At 37.9% G+C, this 16,834-nt stretch overlaps 1 protein-coding gene across 4 annotated transcripts in view; it reads left to right on the forward strand.

The window, feature by feature from the left end:
- Positions 1–16,834, forward strand: part of SLC7A11 (solute carrier family 7 member 11) — a 103,864-nt gene that overhangs the window by 28,930 nt on the left and 58,100 nt on the right. For all 4 annotated transcript variants that reach the window (XM_073804832.1, XM_073804831.1, XM_073804830.1 and 1 more), the window contains 2 exons: positions 1,280–1,379; positions 8,217–8,261. In XM_073804832.1, coding sequence (XP_073660933.1) covers positions 1,280–1,379; positions 8,217–8,261 — 145 coding nt within the window. The remainder of the gene's footprint in view (positions 1–1,279; positions 1,380–8,216; positions 8,262–16,834) is intronic.

The raw sequence follows: 16,834 nt of genomic DNA on the forward strand, positions 1-16,834 counted from the left end.
CTAAAGTAAATCTGAATTTCTATTTTTTAATTATCCAAAAGATATACAGGAAAAGTCTCTACAAAGTAGAGAAAACTGTTATGCATAAAAGTGCTCAGTCCAGGGCTTCCCTGGTGGCGCAGTGGTTAAGAATCCGCCACCAATGCAGGGGACATGGGTTCGAGCCCTGCTCTGGGAAGATCCCATATGCTGTGGAGCACCTAAGCCCGTGCGCCACAACTACTGAGCCTGCGTGCCCCAGCTACTGAAGACCGTGCACCTAGAGTCCATGCTCCACAACAAGAGAAGCCACCACAATGAGAAGCCCATGCACCGCAATGAAGAGTAGCCCCCGCTGGCCACAGCTAGAGAAGGCCCGCGCGCAGCAGCGAAGACCCAACGCAGCCAAAAATAAATAAATAAATTTATAAAAATAAAAATAAAAGTGCTCAGTTCACATGTTGCTGCAAAAATTTGTTTAAACCTATTTATTTTAGAGTTCAGTATAGTTTCTTTTCTGTTTCTAGAAGGAAAGCATGCCATTCTCTAGGAAAGGGTCTGCACACTTTCTCCGTAAACGGGCGGATAGTAAATGTTTTCAACTTCGTGCACCATTTGGTCTCTGCCACAACTATCAGCTCCGCTGGAGAGTGAAATTAGCCATAGACTGATAGTATCAGTCCTAGGTAAATAAGTGGACCTAAGTGTGCTCCAATAAATCTTTCTTTACAAAAGAAGCTTGGGGGTGCGGAACAGATTGGTTCCACAGGGTTTTCCAACCCCTGTTGGTATCTAATGAACTATAGGGAGAAAGCAGAAAGTAAGTTAAATGATCTGAGAAGGTGGTTCTTGGGTTTCATGCCTCCTCATTGAAGATAGACCCTTGAATATTTCTTCCCAAACATTATATTACCATCATTTTTAAGAATTATATCACACTCCTAAAAACTATAGTTTACAGACTATCCTTTAGTCTTCTTTCCTGGTCAAACTCTGTTACGAGTAGAGGCATGCTTAAAAAAGAGATTGTTTTTGAAATGCCATTTTCCTCTTTGCCATGATTTTATTAAAATAAATGTGAGGTAGTGTTAGTGGCAATCAGTATACTTTTGGGACTCCTTCTGTAGAATGGATACAGCATTAGTAAAGTTGGGAATGAGCAGAGAGTAAGAAATCTAGGTCTGAAACTGTATAGTTCATTCCCAATCCCCCTCCCCACCCCCACCTTCAGGTTTATGGTTAAAGAATGAATAATAACCAATTCTTTGAAAAGTCCTAAATCTTTCTATTCTTATTGTAGGGCAAACACAACACTTTAAAGATGCCTTTTCAGGAAGAGATGCAAGTATTATGGGATTGCCACTGGCCTTTTATTATGGAATGTATGCATACGCTGGCTGGTAAGTTGATATCGCTATCAACAGGTGATTTGGGTGGTTCATTAATTCCTTCAAGTACTTTAAGTGCCAAGCAAGGTGCTAGGCAAATGTGAACAGGGATAATCCAGTGTGACATGCTTTACCTGAAGTGAGAAAGATGATGTGGCTCCCTTCACCAGGCCAATTACCGTGCACACAACTTAACACAAACATCACTGAGGTTTCCAGTCAAGGCAACTACCAGATTTAACCTGATAATGTAAAAAAGAAACAAATGCTGGGTCTTGAGAACCAGTACAAATCACTTATAAGTATGGATCAGTAAGGGCATAAGAGCGCCACAAGAAATTAAAGATTAGTATTGATACTTTGTCAGAAAGCCTCCCAGCAGAAGCTACGGAGGTGTACCCAATAGTGATTAATTGATTTACTCCACCTTCCCATGAGAAGGAAATAATTCAGTTACAGAAATAAGATGTTCCCAGGAGGTAAAATGGTACTCTAAAGGCAGGGAGGAGAAAAGGGATAGTGAAATCAGGTGTACTAGATAATCTGTTACATTTTAAAGGACCTTACAAATTCCTTAAAATTTCCTCAACACTTAAAAACAAAAAAAAAAAAAAATGCAGGAAGGATGAATAAAATTACTGTGCCACAAGTACATTTCCTTAAATCCCTGTCCAACTGTGATGCCATTCTGGTTGAAGCATTAAAGCTTTGTATTTATGTCTTGCTTTGTTCAGGAACTTGAATGACAATAATCATGGCCAGGAGTGGGATTTTTTTCCTAATTAAATTTTACTGACCTAATAAGATTTAGTTGAAGCGACTACTGCAAGAAATCCCATTAGGTAGAAAAATACTACTTAAACATCAAAATAATTGTAATGCAATTAAATTTCATTGTTTTGGAATAATTACTAGCAATATTTCTTTTTTATTATTTATAGAGCTAATAGTTGTACAGTTGCTGTGAGAATGTTCTATGAGTCTAAAAATAATGAACTACACTAGCTCAAAAATTATGTAAATTCATTTCAAATACAAATACAATTTCCTTTTGTTTCTTTTGCTTTTAGGATCTTACCTTCCAGCTAATGCATGGAATATAAAGATATTTTTACCCTGTTAATCTCACTGAATTATAGAGGAGAATTAGGAGAGTACAGGAACTAAAAATTTTAATATGGTATTTGAAGTAAAATGTTTGAAGTTCTTAGACGATTGGAGCTCTAAAATGTCTAGTGTAAAATGTTTGTGTATTCTCGAAATATTTTGATAGCCATTGCGTGTAAGCATTACTCTTAGTATTTTTGAAGTCTTTTTATTTTTGTCCAAAGCACAACGTGGTGCTGAACAAAAAATAGAACGGAATTGTGCTCCCAGGGTTAGCAGCAGAATCATCTATTCTATGGCTATTCAGCCTGATCACAGCTCTGGCACCCCGGGGCCCCAGCCAAGCCCTGGGAGGGTCACCAAGAGACACTAGAGCAAGTGGGGGAGGTGACAGAAGCTTTCAGCTAGAGCCAAGTGTTGGGGGCTTGGCGGTATTCAATCAGGAATGCGGAATGTGGAGATCATCACGAGGGAGATTTGATTAATTCTATTGAATGAAGTTTCTTTAGCCTGTGAGTACCATGCATCTGTTCCCACGGCATCTTAACAGTATTCTTCTATCCAACTCACTCCCCTACTCTAAGTGCTGAATATTCAGGTTACCTGCTTTATGGAGAGCAAATCTTCTCCACTTCTGTAAGCTTTTGAGGGCTGGTAGATTTCTCCAAGTAGAAAGACTCTTTTCATTTTGAATGATCTTATTATCTTAATCTTTAGTTTTGTTGATGCTGAACCCCAAACGTTACTTTTGTTAAAATGATTAAAAATGACAATTTAGGTGATAGTAAACGAGTCCAAAGAACTGCAGAATGGGGAGGAGGACAGGAAGCTTTTATAGGATGAAGAGTAAGGAGCAAAGAAAAGAAAAATAGAAAATGAGTATGAAACAAGGAAATAATTATAGACCCCAGAGGTGGCTTGGCGTTTGGAGGTTGAGTGGAGCCATCTTGGGCCTAGAAATATATTTCAATACTCTGTTTACAGTGTAAATGGGGTTTATATGAACCTTTGGTCATACTTTTACCCGTCGAATCCTCATGTCCACATCCTAGGTTAAAGAACAGGAAACTGTTGATTTTCTTGTATTCTAGAGGGTTCGATCATAGTGTAGGAAATTAAGGCCAGGATTTTCAATGGACTGTTACGCGTTACCAATGGTTAATGTAAGGGGGCAGATAAGTAACCGTATGTCTCCAACAGGCTGTTCTGCTACCTGCATGCTGCTTTGTGGATAGGTAGAAATCATCTGCTTGTTCATCTGTGGCCACCCGTCTTAGAAAAAGGGAGCTGTGGGTAGAAGAACTAGTCTGTTGGTTTGGAGTGCCGGAGGAAAAAGTTAATATCTGGATATAAATGCAACAAGATGGAGACTAAAAGAGTTCCCAAAGCAGGGGGTGTTCAGGCACTTTCCAAGTGTGATCCTGCCTCTCTGACCTTTTTTTGTCTTTCACGATGGAATTACAAGACTGGGTTGTGGACTTGTAAATTGGGCGCCAGAAATGAGCCTCCACTCCCTGTGCTGCTGCCCTGACAATCTTTGATGCAAAAAAAGAAAAAAAAAAAAAGAGGCTGTAGGGCGCATTGCAAATAAGGAGACAGAAGCAGCTGTCGTCCTCAGAAGTTAACCACCCAGGGTGTAAGTAAACGCAGCAAGACCCCTGTTGTCTGGGAGGCCCTGCTCCGTTAGTAAGTCACCCCCTATGCTTTGAATAGGAGCAAGACGCAGCCAGACCTCGGACCTGAATAGAGCAGGCTGTTGGTTTACCAGGAGTGCTGGACCTTTGTAGAATGATGAAAACTCCTTCACGGAAACATGATTAGGGGGAAAGAAATCATTAACCCAGCCAGGCCACAGAGTTGGGTCAGAACAACTTTTGTATGATTGCCAACGTCTGCATTCAGAGAAATACGTCCTCCAGTCTCCCTGGTGGCCCGGGGGAACTCAATCAATTTCAGTCCCATATCCTGATCCAAAGCTAAATATTGCTTGGTGGGATTTTTTTTTTTTTTTTTGAATTGTGTGATAGAAAATAGTTTTTTGGTCTGTCTTTTTTCTCCCTTTTAAATCCTATCCTCAGTGGACTTAGTCTTTCTAAAGCACCCGCTGGGATTATTTTGTAGCGTTGTGTCAAATCGAATCTAAAGAATAAGCTTCGTTTCAAAATAATTCACATGGTTGGGTATCAGAATGCATTGCCAGCTTTGCAGTGCCTTTTTTACACAATCACGGAAAAGCTGGAACAATGGATCTTATGAACATTCTCTAGAGAACTTGAGGAGATGGGCTATGGACGCATGGCTGGAGCCTTAGAGAGCGTAAAGGTGTATTTCCCACAGGAGTGAATGTTTGGACCAAAATAAGAAGCTTTCTCCTTCCCACCTCCCACCCTGTCCCAAGCCCTTTCCTTTTCTCTATGGCAAAATATTTGCAATTGCGTTCTTTTTTCATATTTCCTTTCTCGCCTTAACATTGTTGGAAAAAGACCAGTTCTAAAACAACTGTTTAGAAGGAACTGGTTATTTTTGAAGTGAGAAGCCTGGAAATATTTCTAAGTGTGTGTGTGGTTTTTGCGTGGGTTTTTTTTTTAGGTTTTTTGTTTTGTTCATTTTCTTCCTGTACTTCCCACTGCCTTGGGCTTATAGCAAACACATCAGATCCCTCAGAGTGCATATTCCAGATATAAGTATTGATTGTTGCTTGCATTCCTGGTGTAACTGCAACCTCTAATTTTAGAAACTTACTTTCTAGTCATTAAAAAATATACTTGGCTGCTCTGCTGACTTTTTAGATCACCTTTGGTGCTACTGTTTTCTCTCAGGTATTCAAATATTTCTACTTAGAACATGGTCCTTACAGTATGAGACACCTGAACTTTATTAAAAGATAAACTGAGGCATATTAAAATGTTAAGAGTTTGAGCAAAAATCGATATGAATTGACAGCATCCCGTCTTGCAGACAGAAAGGAGCTCCAGGGAGCTGTACAGAAGAGAAGGCTTTTATAGGCAGAAGGCGGTGAGAACAGGGAAGTTATACTAAGCCATAAAACAGCTTGGTTATTACAAAGTTATTTTCATTTAGGGGATGGCAGGCGTCTGTCAGGCAGAATGCTTAGATAATGCAATTCCTAATCGACTGGTTTCAGATTCCATTTCTGGGAGATCTGAAACTTTAAGTGAATTACAGTTTGGTTTGGTGACACGAGGCTTAGCATAAGCGACTCCATTTTGGGCCTGTTGTCCTGTGTTTTGTTTTGTTTTGTTCTGTTTTACAACCATGAACATCAACTGCCTATTTGTGAATAAAGGTGGAATAAGACAGGTTTTCTCATCTTTGCTTTAAGGTGTGAGATACCTTAATTATATTAAAGGCTGATGGGCTAATATTCCAGCCTCTTGGTTTTAGATGATAGAGAATTTGTCCCTGTAGAACCATGCTTCTGTGGACCTATATAATAGCTATTTTATCTTCTAAGGAATAATAAGAGTATAGAGGAATACAATGGAAATATGACTTTTTTACTTTGCGGAAAGTTTCTAAGCCTCTGAAATGGAGAAGTAGAAAGGTCTTTGTATGTCTAGTTCTCTTCGTTACGATCCCTTAGTTCTCCCATCTTCATGATCCCGTTATCTCTGTGTGCTTATTTGAGGAGTTGCCTCCATTTTACATCTTGGAATCTTGAAAGAGAACTTTAAGGGCTTTAAATGGTCTCGAGAAGTCACTTTAGATTAGAAAAAGAAGTCAAGGATGCAAGGCAGTTGACATGCCTGGATGGGATAAGTAATGTCATAAAGTGAGGGAAAGGAATCTGAATTTCTCTAGGGCCATAAATTTAGGGTAATATGTGTAATCCTATGGGACTTGAAAGTGAAATATTGTGTGCCTCCAATGCTTCTTGTCATGTAAGAGATGACAAAAGTGTCCAGGATCTGGGGGAAATATTCAAAGTGTTCTGCCCTTTAGTTATCAACTTACAGTGTAATGACTAACAGTGGGCCTAAAATTAGCTGCCTAAATACACGTGCACACACACACACACACACACACACACACACGCACACGCAAGCAAAGCAACTTCACCGTTGCTATTATGCATAAGGCATAGTTGCCTTACGACTTGAGGTTATTTGGATGGAAAACAGTGAGTTGAAAGGAAAAAGTGCAAATTGCGGGCTTCCCTGGTGGTGCAGTGGTTGGGAGTCCGCCTGCCGATGCAGGGGACACGGGTTCGTGCCCCGGTCCGGGAGGATCCCACATGCCGTGGAGCGGCTGGGCCCGTGAGCCATGGCTGCTGAGCCTGCGCGTCCGGAGCCTGTGCTCTGCAACGGGAGAGGCCGCATCAGTGAGGCCCGCGTACCGCCAAAAAAAAAAAAAAAGTGCAAATTGAGAATTTATTATCCTTTATCCCATTTTTATTTCCTGTGTGCCTTCTGTGTTCATATCCAGAAGCCAATCCCCTAAAACTAAGAAATGCTATTATCATGCTTCTATTGTCCTGCAAGTTTTTATCACGCCTACTAAAAGCTGATTCCCAGACGCCAGAGGCCACCTTGTACCTACATCCTGTTCTCACTCCCAGGGCACGCTTTGTGCTGCAGAGTACTACGCTGGTGCTCACACCCCCGTGCTCCTGTGCCGTACTCTGCCTGGAATGTCCTCACGCCACTTGACCAGGGCTAAACTTCAAGCATTTTTGAAGACTCAGCTTGGGTGATGCCTTCTCTCAGAAAGCTTCCAAGACCTGCCAGTCTGGTTTAGACCTCAGCCCTGGCTTCCATGGTAACCTGGGCATGCTCTAACATTGCCTTCTGTGCTGTATCACACCACTCTATGGACCATTCTATGAACTATGAGCTCCTTGACAAGAAAGATTATAGATTTTCTACTTTTATTTCCCCAGTGACTGACATGTGATAATCTCATACATTGCTGGTAGGAATGCAAAAATGGTGGAAAATAGTTTGACTATAAACATGTATCTACTCTGACCCAGTGACCCTATTCTGAGTATATGCCCAAGAGAAATGATTGCATGGTCCCCAAAAGAACATATACAAGCATATTTATGGTATCTATATTCATAATAGCTATAAATTGGAAACGATTCAAATATCCATCAGTGGTAGAGTGTATAGTGTTACATTCATACAATGAAAAGCAACAATAAAGAATGATGAATTACTACAAACAACATGGATGAGACCCACACACATAAAGTCCAGCAAAAAAGCCAGACACAAGAGAATAAATATTGTATAATAGTTATACAAGCAAATATTATTAGTCTATTGTAATGAAACGAGCAAAGCTAATCTATAGTGGTAGAAATCAGAATAGTGGTTGCCTTTACAAGGAGGGTGGAGGAGATGATAATGATTGCAAAGGGCCTTGAGGGGACCTTCCAGGGTGCTAGAAATGTTGTACCTTTAAATCCTTTTGTCAGTTACATAGGTGTATACATATGTAAAAATTTATCACTGTATACTAAGATTTGTTCACTTTACTGTTTGTGTGCTATACATACCTCTATGAAAAAGTTAAGAAATAAAAAAGAGCTCCATAAATACTGCTTAATAGAAAAATGAATTGTGGGAGCTTTGGGTACTGGAGATATTCATCTTAGGTTATTTGTTTATAAAGTTTTTATGATTCTGAGTTTGATTTTAAATATTTAAAATTTCAAACTTTGGGTGATGATCATAAAATATATTAATGGTTTATAATTCATGGATGTCTTTTTAGGTTTTATCTCAACTTTGTTACTGAAGAAGTGGAAAATCCTGAAAAGTAAGTAGCCATAATTACTCTGAAATATTTATAAGGAATGAAATGTAAGGTTGTATGGTTAAAAAAGTGGACCTAAAGAAGGAATTCAGTGAGGGCTAATTAGCTTTCTCACTATCAGCATTCTCTTGGGCAGTAAAACTTACTTGATTTTATCATAAATTAGATGTAAATAACTTTATTGTATATTCTACATCCAATATAAAATTGTCTGGTAACCTGAAAGCATAAAAGAATAGAGTTACATTTTAGGTAACTCATTTCATAAAAACATACATACAACTTAAAACGGACTCTTGGATGTTCACAAACGTGCTATGAAACGTGAACTCCGAAAGTTGATTATTTCTAGTAATTCATGTGAGCTTTTTCAGAGCTATACAATCAAAGGGAATAATGTAATTAATGAACAAGTAGTTATGAAAACCTATAAATAAGTGCAGAATATTCTAGGAACTTGTAAATTTGGGGAGCTGGATGACTGCTTTTCCTTTTTGTTATTGGTAAAAATCATCCTTTTGATGATTAGGTGATTTGATGATGATTTATATAATGTTTCAGAATGAACTATTTTTAACCTAGAACTTTGGAAACTGAATTATTTTGATGATTCGTCTAAAAACTTGACTTTTTACAGGAAAATCACATAATCTACAGCCAGAAAAGGGAAATTTTAAGTAGTACAGTGTAAGATAAAGACAGAATTTTAGAGTTATTTAATTCATCTGACTTTTATGAAATATCTATACCATGTTCCAACTATTGTGCACCATCTGACATGATGAATAAGACGTAGTCAAGATTCCATTGTCTAGTCACTGAGTCAAATGTGTAAACAAATAACTAACGTGGTGTGATTGGTACCATAGTAGATTATTTTCCCATTTGACAGAGATGAAAGGGGAAAATATTTATCTAGGGAGATGTTGCTTATATAGAGACTCAAATGATAAGTAGGTGTTCCTTAGGTAATTATAGGAGAGAGAGAGAGAGAGAGAGAGAGAGAAAGAGAGACGGAGAGAGAGAGAGAGAGAGAGTGAGAGAAGGGAGAGGAAGGGACAAACTTCCAAGAAAGGGAAACAAGTACAAAGGTGAGTCAGTATGAAGTAGCCTGGACTTCAGAGAACATGCTTAAGGGTTGACAATTCAAATTAAGGTAGACTAAAATTCGGGCAGCGAGTATATAGGTAGCCGATTAGATCTGGCCAAGTACCAGAGTTGTCAGAATTTTGAATATGCAAACCAGTAATTGAGGTTCAAATAGTGTTTCATACTATCTGATTTAACCATTATGCAAATCACTATGTAATTTAAACATGTGAAATGGTTATTTTATTGAGAAATATGATAAACTTCTAGCAATGTTTTCGTATTTATACCTGGAATTGTGGTAGAGAACATACATTGACCGGGAACTAGTTCTTTCTAGCATGGCTCTGAAGTGGTAAACTACGTTATGACTCTAAATCCGCTGATTACAGAGATAAATGGGTTGCCCTGCCTTTTAATTTTTTGCAAATAATTAGTGTGTAAGTGGCAATGAGGAGGAAAGACTCCTCTTACTAGATTTTATGTAAACTATTTTTTGAGTCTCCATTGTGTGAAAGAGATTACTATGGTTTATGACTATCTTTTTTTTCGGGCCTCTCACTGTCGTGGCCTCTCCCGTTGCGGAGCACAGCCTCCGGACACGCAGGCCCAGCGGCCATGGCTCACGGGCCCAGCCGCTCCGCGGCACGTGGCATCTTCCCAGACCGGGGCACGAACCCGCGTCCCCTGCATCGGCAGGCGGACTCTCAACCACTGCGCCACCAGGGAAGCCCTATGACTGTCTTTTTTAAGTCTACAAACATTTTAAAGAGACCAATTACTAAAATCCAATATCAGAGACTATTTCTTATGAAAAGAATGGCAAACTGTAGGTCTGTGGACGTGACCTATAATGGAACAGTTATTACATGGTACACCAGTGGCATGGAGATAGTTCATATTCTCATTTAATGTTATTTAATAATTTAAGCATAGATTTTGTTTTCAATATGTACAATTATACTATTGTGCATATTAAGCATATTCAAACTATGCCATTATTAGCTTGATCTGAATTTCTGATGCATTCTGCCAGAGAGGTATGCCAGTTTAGGATTCTCTCTCTCCCTCTTTCTTCTTCTTAATTTAAGAGGCTTAGTTTCACACATTGATGATGTTCATGATCAAGATATACAACTACTAAAGAACAGGGATGTGTTGATTCGGGGTTTGTTGTCCGCTGTTGCAAAGAAATTTCCTCGTCTCAAAAAGTGAGAAGAATAATAGCACCTACTTCATTGGGCGGTGCTAGTGAGTACGTAGATTAGTGACTGTTACTTTTTAATCTCTACATAATTGGTTGTTGCTACTGTTATCATATCCTTATTTTAGGAGCAAGGTAAAATGTTACTCCCGTCAGAGTGTTTCCTAGGTTTCAGTATCCTAAGCAATTCTCTTTCTTCAGTGTTTTTGAAAGAAATGCAAAAACATTTTCACACCATATTGAAGCCTGTTGTATAAGACTAAGATTGTTATCACTGGTTACAGTGGATGAAATATTGTCATTTTCTGGAAATCATGATTCTGCAAATTTCATTAAATATTCCTAGAATACTTTTAATTTTAAAATTATATTTTAAGCTCTTAAACTTAGGAACTTTTCAGGAGAGAGTACAAATCTCTCGATTTTAGGTCAAGATAATGAGTAACCGCCAAGACAACTTGAAGAAAGAAACCTCTGATACCTTTTGGTTCTTTTTTTTTTTTTTTTTTTTGCGGTACGCGGGCCTCTCACTGCCGTGGCCTCTCCCGCTGCGGAGCACAGGCTCCGGACGTGCAGGCCCAGCGGCCATGGCTCACGGGCCCAGCCGCTCCGCGGCACGTGGGACTCCCCCGGACCGGGGCACGAACCCGCATCCCCTGCATCGGCAGGCGGACTCCCAACCACTGCGCCACCAGGGAAGCCCCCTTTTGGTTCTTTTATGCTAGGTACTCAGATATTCGATGTTTGCATGGAGGAGTCTGCGTAAAACTCAGACAACACGTTTATTTTCTCAAAATCAGAATACGAGAAATCCCCTTAATGGAAAGTAAAGCTTAAATTTGTACTATGTATTTATCAACCAAAGAAATTCAGGGTTTTGAGCAATTTATTCAATGTCTTAATTTTAAAAATAGCATTTCCCTGAAATGTTGACAATTTTTCCAGGTCTTGTAAAACTAAATCTTATTTCTTAAACACAGAGAATGGTTTGGGAAATATTGATGATCGAATATTGAGAATAGATGGTAAAATTATGTGGACCTCGTCCAGATGTGTAATTTGTATTATTTTGTAGGGAGACCGGCTCCAAAATACCTTTAGATACAAGGGAGAATAATTATAATTCCATCTCCTTTGTGACGTGCCGAGATAAATGTGTTTGCCCATCAGTCACGGGTGCATGTGTCCAGGTGTGTTGTAATGGGCAGCATTCAGCAGCTGGTGAAATGAATCATCAGCTGAGGATACAACCCTTTTTACTGTACTTCTCCACCTAGGCAATAAAATTTCCCTAAAATTGTGACCCGATAGAAAAAGGGATCATTAATTTAGATCAGTGAAAACAGCAATGTGCGTTAAAATATATAGGATGTGCAATAAGGTTTCATGGTCACAATTGGCTACCCTTTACATATAATTTAATTTCAGTGGAAATCTTTCAAATTAGCTAACATTACTTTATGGAATAATTTCTGAACTGCTATTCTGAACTGTTACAGAACAGTTCCTTAATACCGTAACAAGTGGGAGATAAACTGGGAGATTAATGCAATCCAAATAACTAGCTCGTGGCTTTTTCTATTCTTAAGTTTCATCTATTCTTTAAAGCTTGTAAAGCACTAATCCTAAAAATTTGGGCAAAATTCCTGTTCTGTGATTACATTTGTAATGTTAAAAAATGTTCCCATGGTCTGTCTTATAATTTGTGTTTTCTTCTCTAAGAGTAGCTTTGGATCTAAGGGAGTAGTTACCCTTTACGAGGTATTTAACGTTTTTATTTGAAAACACAGTGATTATCATTGAAGTTTTATAGAAATGTAAAAGTATTTCATTGAATAATTATTTATAGCATGCTAACTGGCTCCACAAACAATAAATATTAGAGTAAGAATAGTATTTTGAGGAGCACATATATCCAAAGTTTGGACCATGAAGGTGATAGAATTTCAAGGAATATATGAATTTTAAAATGTTATTTTCCCCCCAAATGAAGTATGTAGTGGTAATAATTGCTAATGTGTACATTTGTTCTTAAAAATCAGTGTTTTTATTTGCAAATATAATGAGTTTTGCTTTATGACATTAATTTTGTGGCAACTGTGCAATCGATCACTGTTCAAAAAGTTACACGGTGTGAAGAACCTATCATTGAGATGTATAATGTTTGTAATTCTGCTCTCAGATGGATAAATCATGTCTCATGTTCATGAAAGCCAAGAGATGAATTGCTTTACTTTGACCTTGGGGGTCTGAGATTAGTCAGTCTGTCTATCAGACTCGTTCCAGCGTTCTTCTCACTTCATTTATTCCTTCTGTTCTGAATAGTTGGAAACGCTAGACTTGAAGGAAGGCAGTAAACCTTGATATCATCCGTCATTGCTGAAGAGCAGGCTATCAACTCTCTGTGAATAATCAAGTTTAATAGAAGGTTTAAATAATCAGGGTGTCATGTTTAATTAATACTTGGCCTGCTTTCAATTTATATTAATTGATGCCTGAAAGTCATCACACCTTGCACCAATGATAACTTAGAAGAAGAGAAATTTGGTTTGGGAAAAATGCCCCAAAACCTTTAAGGTCTGTGGTCGATCACAGGGGCTCATAAATGGTCCACTATCACATTGCTTGCATTCCGTTCAGATGGTGCAGTCTTAAATTCATCGCATATATGTTCTAATCCTCACTGACTTATATTAAGCCAGAGTAAAGGCATTTATTAATAATATTTTACTGTTTTATAAGGCCTACTGCTTATAGGACATATACAACCGTTAACATGATTAAAAACACAGCAAAACAAAGCAATTTAAAAATCTTGCCCAAATGTGCCGTAGCACAGTTGCATGACAGAATATGAAAAGTTGACTTGAAGTCTTTTATCTTGCATATTGGCATTTTAAGGATGCAGTTTTCTATGAGAGGCAAATCTTCTGCTTTCTATGCTTTCCAGCTTTCTAATGCAACAGTTGCTAGAAAATAGCATATAATGTATACATGTGCAGATTACAGTAATACTATGTTTTGTGACCTTTTTATTAAAAAGTAATGTTATCTACTACATTCTTAGAATATTTTCAAAGTGTCTTTTACAAATACTCAAGGGTTATATGTTCTTAAGGTATGCAAACTGATTTTCATAGTTACCTCACTATAGATAAATGTAGATAGAAAAAAACAGGGATTATTAAACAGAATTAATTTGCCAAATGAACTTCTTAGAAATGACATCTCCTAACCAGGTTAATTTGTAAAATTGAATTTATACCAAAATTTACAAAGATTTCTTTGGCAAAATGAGGCATCTCTTTATTAATGACAACAAGACATTGTTAGGATTATCTTAATATGTGACAGTGTTTCTCTTCAGTTGTTGAAATAATTGAAACCTAAATTAAAATCACTCTATTTTATGCATTTCTTCTGGAAATATATATATATATGAAAAATTTGGTAAATCCATTTTTAAATATAGTGGTTGAGCCACTGAGGCAGACAAAAGATCAGAATTTGTCCAGATGACACAGAGAAGAAATGATTCTATGTTCAGACAACAAGGTCACCAAGTTACTCTGCCTTTGTGCAGTTTGAAAATTTCTCACTGATGGAACATGAGGTTGATGTACCCTGGGATCAAAATTCTTGCATTTCTCAGCTTCACATATGCATAAAAAATATGTCTGGCTCAAACACAGTTTGTTCCTGTAAGGCTGAAATGTCAAATAAGTGGTGCAGAAATTACAGGATTATGTTATAGTATTTTATCAGGCAGTAATCAAAGAAGACAGATATTAATCCTTCAATGCTTTGTGGAAGACATTTAGATAGTTTTTAAAAAATTTTAAGGATTCTAACCCCATTATGAGGCAAAAATTTGAAGGTCAGTGCTTTTGACTGCTTTACGTCCTTTTACATTAGTTGTTTCTAAATTTGAATTTTAGCTTTATTGAAGTTTATGTTTTGAGTCTAGAATCATAAACTCGTGTTTTAGGAGCAGTAATAGTGGCTGATTTAATTCTACCCTGTGTTTCTGATCCCATTAATTATCCATAAAATATGAGACCACAAGTGAATAGAATCAAAGAACTTCAGAACTAGAGGAGGACCTTGGACACTGTATAATCTAGCTTTTCACCAAATGCACGAATCTCCTCCACAATATCTTTAAACAGATATAATTCACGTAATATACAATGAGAAACTTACTATAACCTCTTCGACTGGGCTACCAATATTTTTTATCTGCATATGTTTATTATCAACCTGCTAATTTCTTTTTTTCCACATCTTTATTGGAGTATAGATGCTTCACAATGTTCTGTTAGTTTCTGCTGTATAACAAAGTGAATCAGTTATACGTATACATATATCCCCATATCCCCTCCCTCTTGAGCCTCCCTCCCACCCTCCCTATTCCATCCCTCTAGGTCATCGCAAAGCTTTGAGCTGATCTCCCTGTGCTATGCGGCTGCTTCCCACTAGCCATCCATTTTATATTTGGTAGTGTATATATGTCAATGCTACGCTCTCACTTCATCCCAGCTTCCCCTTCCCTTCCGTGCTCTCAAGTCCGTTCTCTACATCTACATCTTTGTTCCTACCCTGCCACTAGGTTCATCAGTGCCACTTTTTAAAATTCCATATATATGTATCAGCATACAGTGTTTGTTTTTCTCTTCCTAATGTACTTCACTCTGTATGACACATACTAGGACCATCCACCTCACTACAAATAACACAATTTCATTCCTTTTTATGGCTGAGTAATATTCCATTGTATACATGTGCCACATCTTCTTTATACATTCATCTGTCGATGGACATTTAGGTTTCTTCCATGTCCTGGCTATTGTAAATAGTGCTGCAATGAACATTGGGGTGCATGTGTCTTTTTGAATTATGGTTTTCTCTGGGTATATGCCCAGTAGTGGGATTGCTGGATCATATGATAATTCTATTTATAGTTTTTTAAGGAACCTCCATACTGTTCTCCATAGTGGCTGTGTCAATTTACATTCCCATCAACAGTGCAAGAGGGTTCCCTTTTCTCCACACCTTCTCCAGCATTTATTGTTTGCAGATTTTTTGATGATGGCCATTCTGACTGGTGAGGTGAAACATCATTGTAGTTTTGATTTGCGTTTCTCTAATGATTAGTGATGTTGAACATCCTTTCATGTGTGTGTGGGCAATCTGTATATCTTCTTTGGAGAAATGTCTATTTAGGTCTTCTGCCCATTTTTGGATTGGATTGTTTGTTTTTGTGATATTGAGCTGCATGAGCTGCTTGTAAATTTTGGAGATTAATCCTTTGTCAGTTACTTCATTTGCAAATATTTTCTCCCATCCTGAGGGTTGTCTTTTCATCTTGTTTATGGTTTCCTTTGCTGTGCAAAAGCTTTTCAGTTTCATTAGGTCCCATTTGTTTATTTTTGTTTTTATTTCCATTTCTCTAGGAGGTGGGTCAAAAAGGATCTTGCTGTGATTTATGTCATAGGGTGTTCTGCCTATGTTTTCCTCTAAGAGTTTTATAGTGTCTGGCCTTACATTTAGGTCTTTAATCTATTTTGAGTTTATTTTTGTGTATGGTGTTAGGAAGTGTTCTAATTTCATTCTTTTACATGTGGGTGTCCCATTACCAGTTATTGAAGAGGCTGTCTTTTCTCCATTGTATATTCTTGCCTCCTTTTTCAAAGATAAGGTGACCATACGTGTGTGGGTTTATCTCTGGGCTTTCTATCCTGTTCTATATTTCTGTTTTTGTGCCAGTACCATACTGTTTTGATTACTGTAGCTTTGCAGTATAGTCTGAAGTCCGGGAGCCTGATTCCTCCAGCTCCATTTCTCTTTCTCAAGATTGCTTTGGCTATTCGGCGTCTTTTGTGTTTCCATACAAATTGTAAAATTTCTTGTTCTAGTTCTGTGAAAAATGCCATTGGTAATTTGATAGGGATTGCATTGAACCTGTAGATTGCTTTGGCTAGTATAGTCGTTTTCACAATATTGATTTTTCCAATCCAGGAGCATGGTATATCTCTCCATCTGTTTATGTTATCTATGATTTCTTTCATCAGTGTTTTATAGTTCTCTGAGTACAGGTCTTTTGCCTCCTTAGGTAGATTTATTCCTAGGTATTTTATTCTTTTTGTTGTGATGGTAAGTGGGATTGTTTCCTTAATTTTTCTTTCTGATCTTTCGTTGTTAGTGTATAGGAATGTAAGAGATTTCTGTGCATTAATTTTGTATCCTGCAACCTTACCAAACTAATTAGTTCTAGTAGTTTTCT

Source organism: Tursiops truncatus, chromosome 5 (genome assembly GCF_011762595.2).
Source record: "Tursiops truncatus isolate mTurTru1 chromosome 5, mTurTru1.mat.Y, whole genome shotgun sequence".
In the NCBI taxonomy this organism is placed as follows: domain Eukaryota; kingdom Metazoa; phylum Chordata; class Mammalia; order Artiodactyla; family Delphinidae; genus Tursiops; species Tursiops truncatus.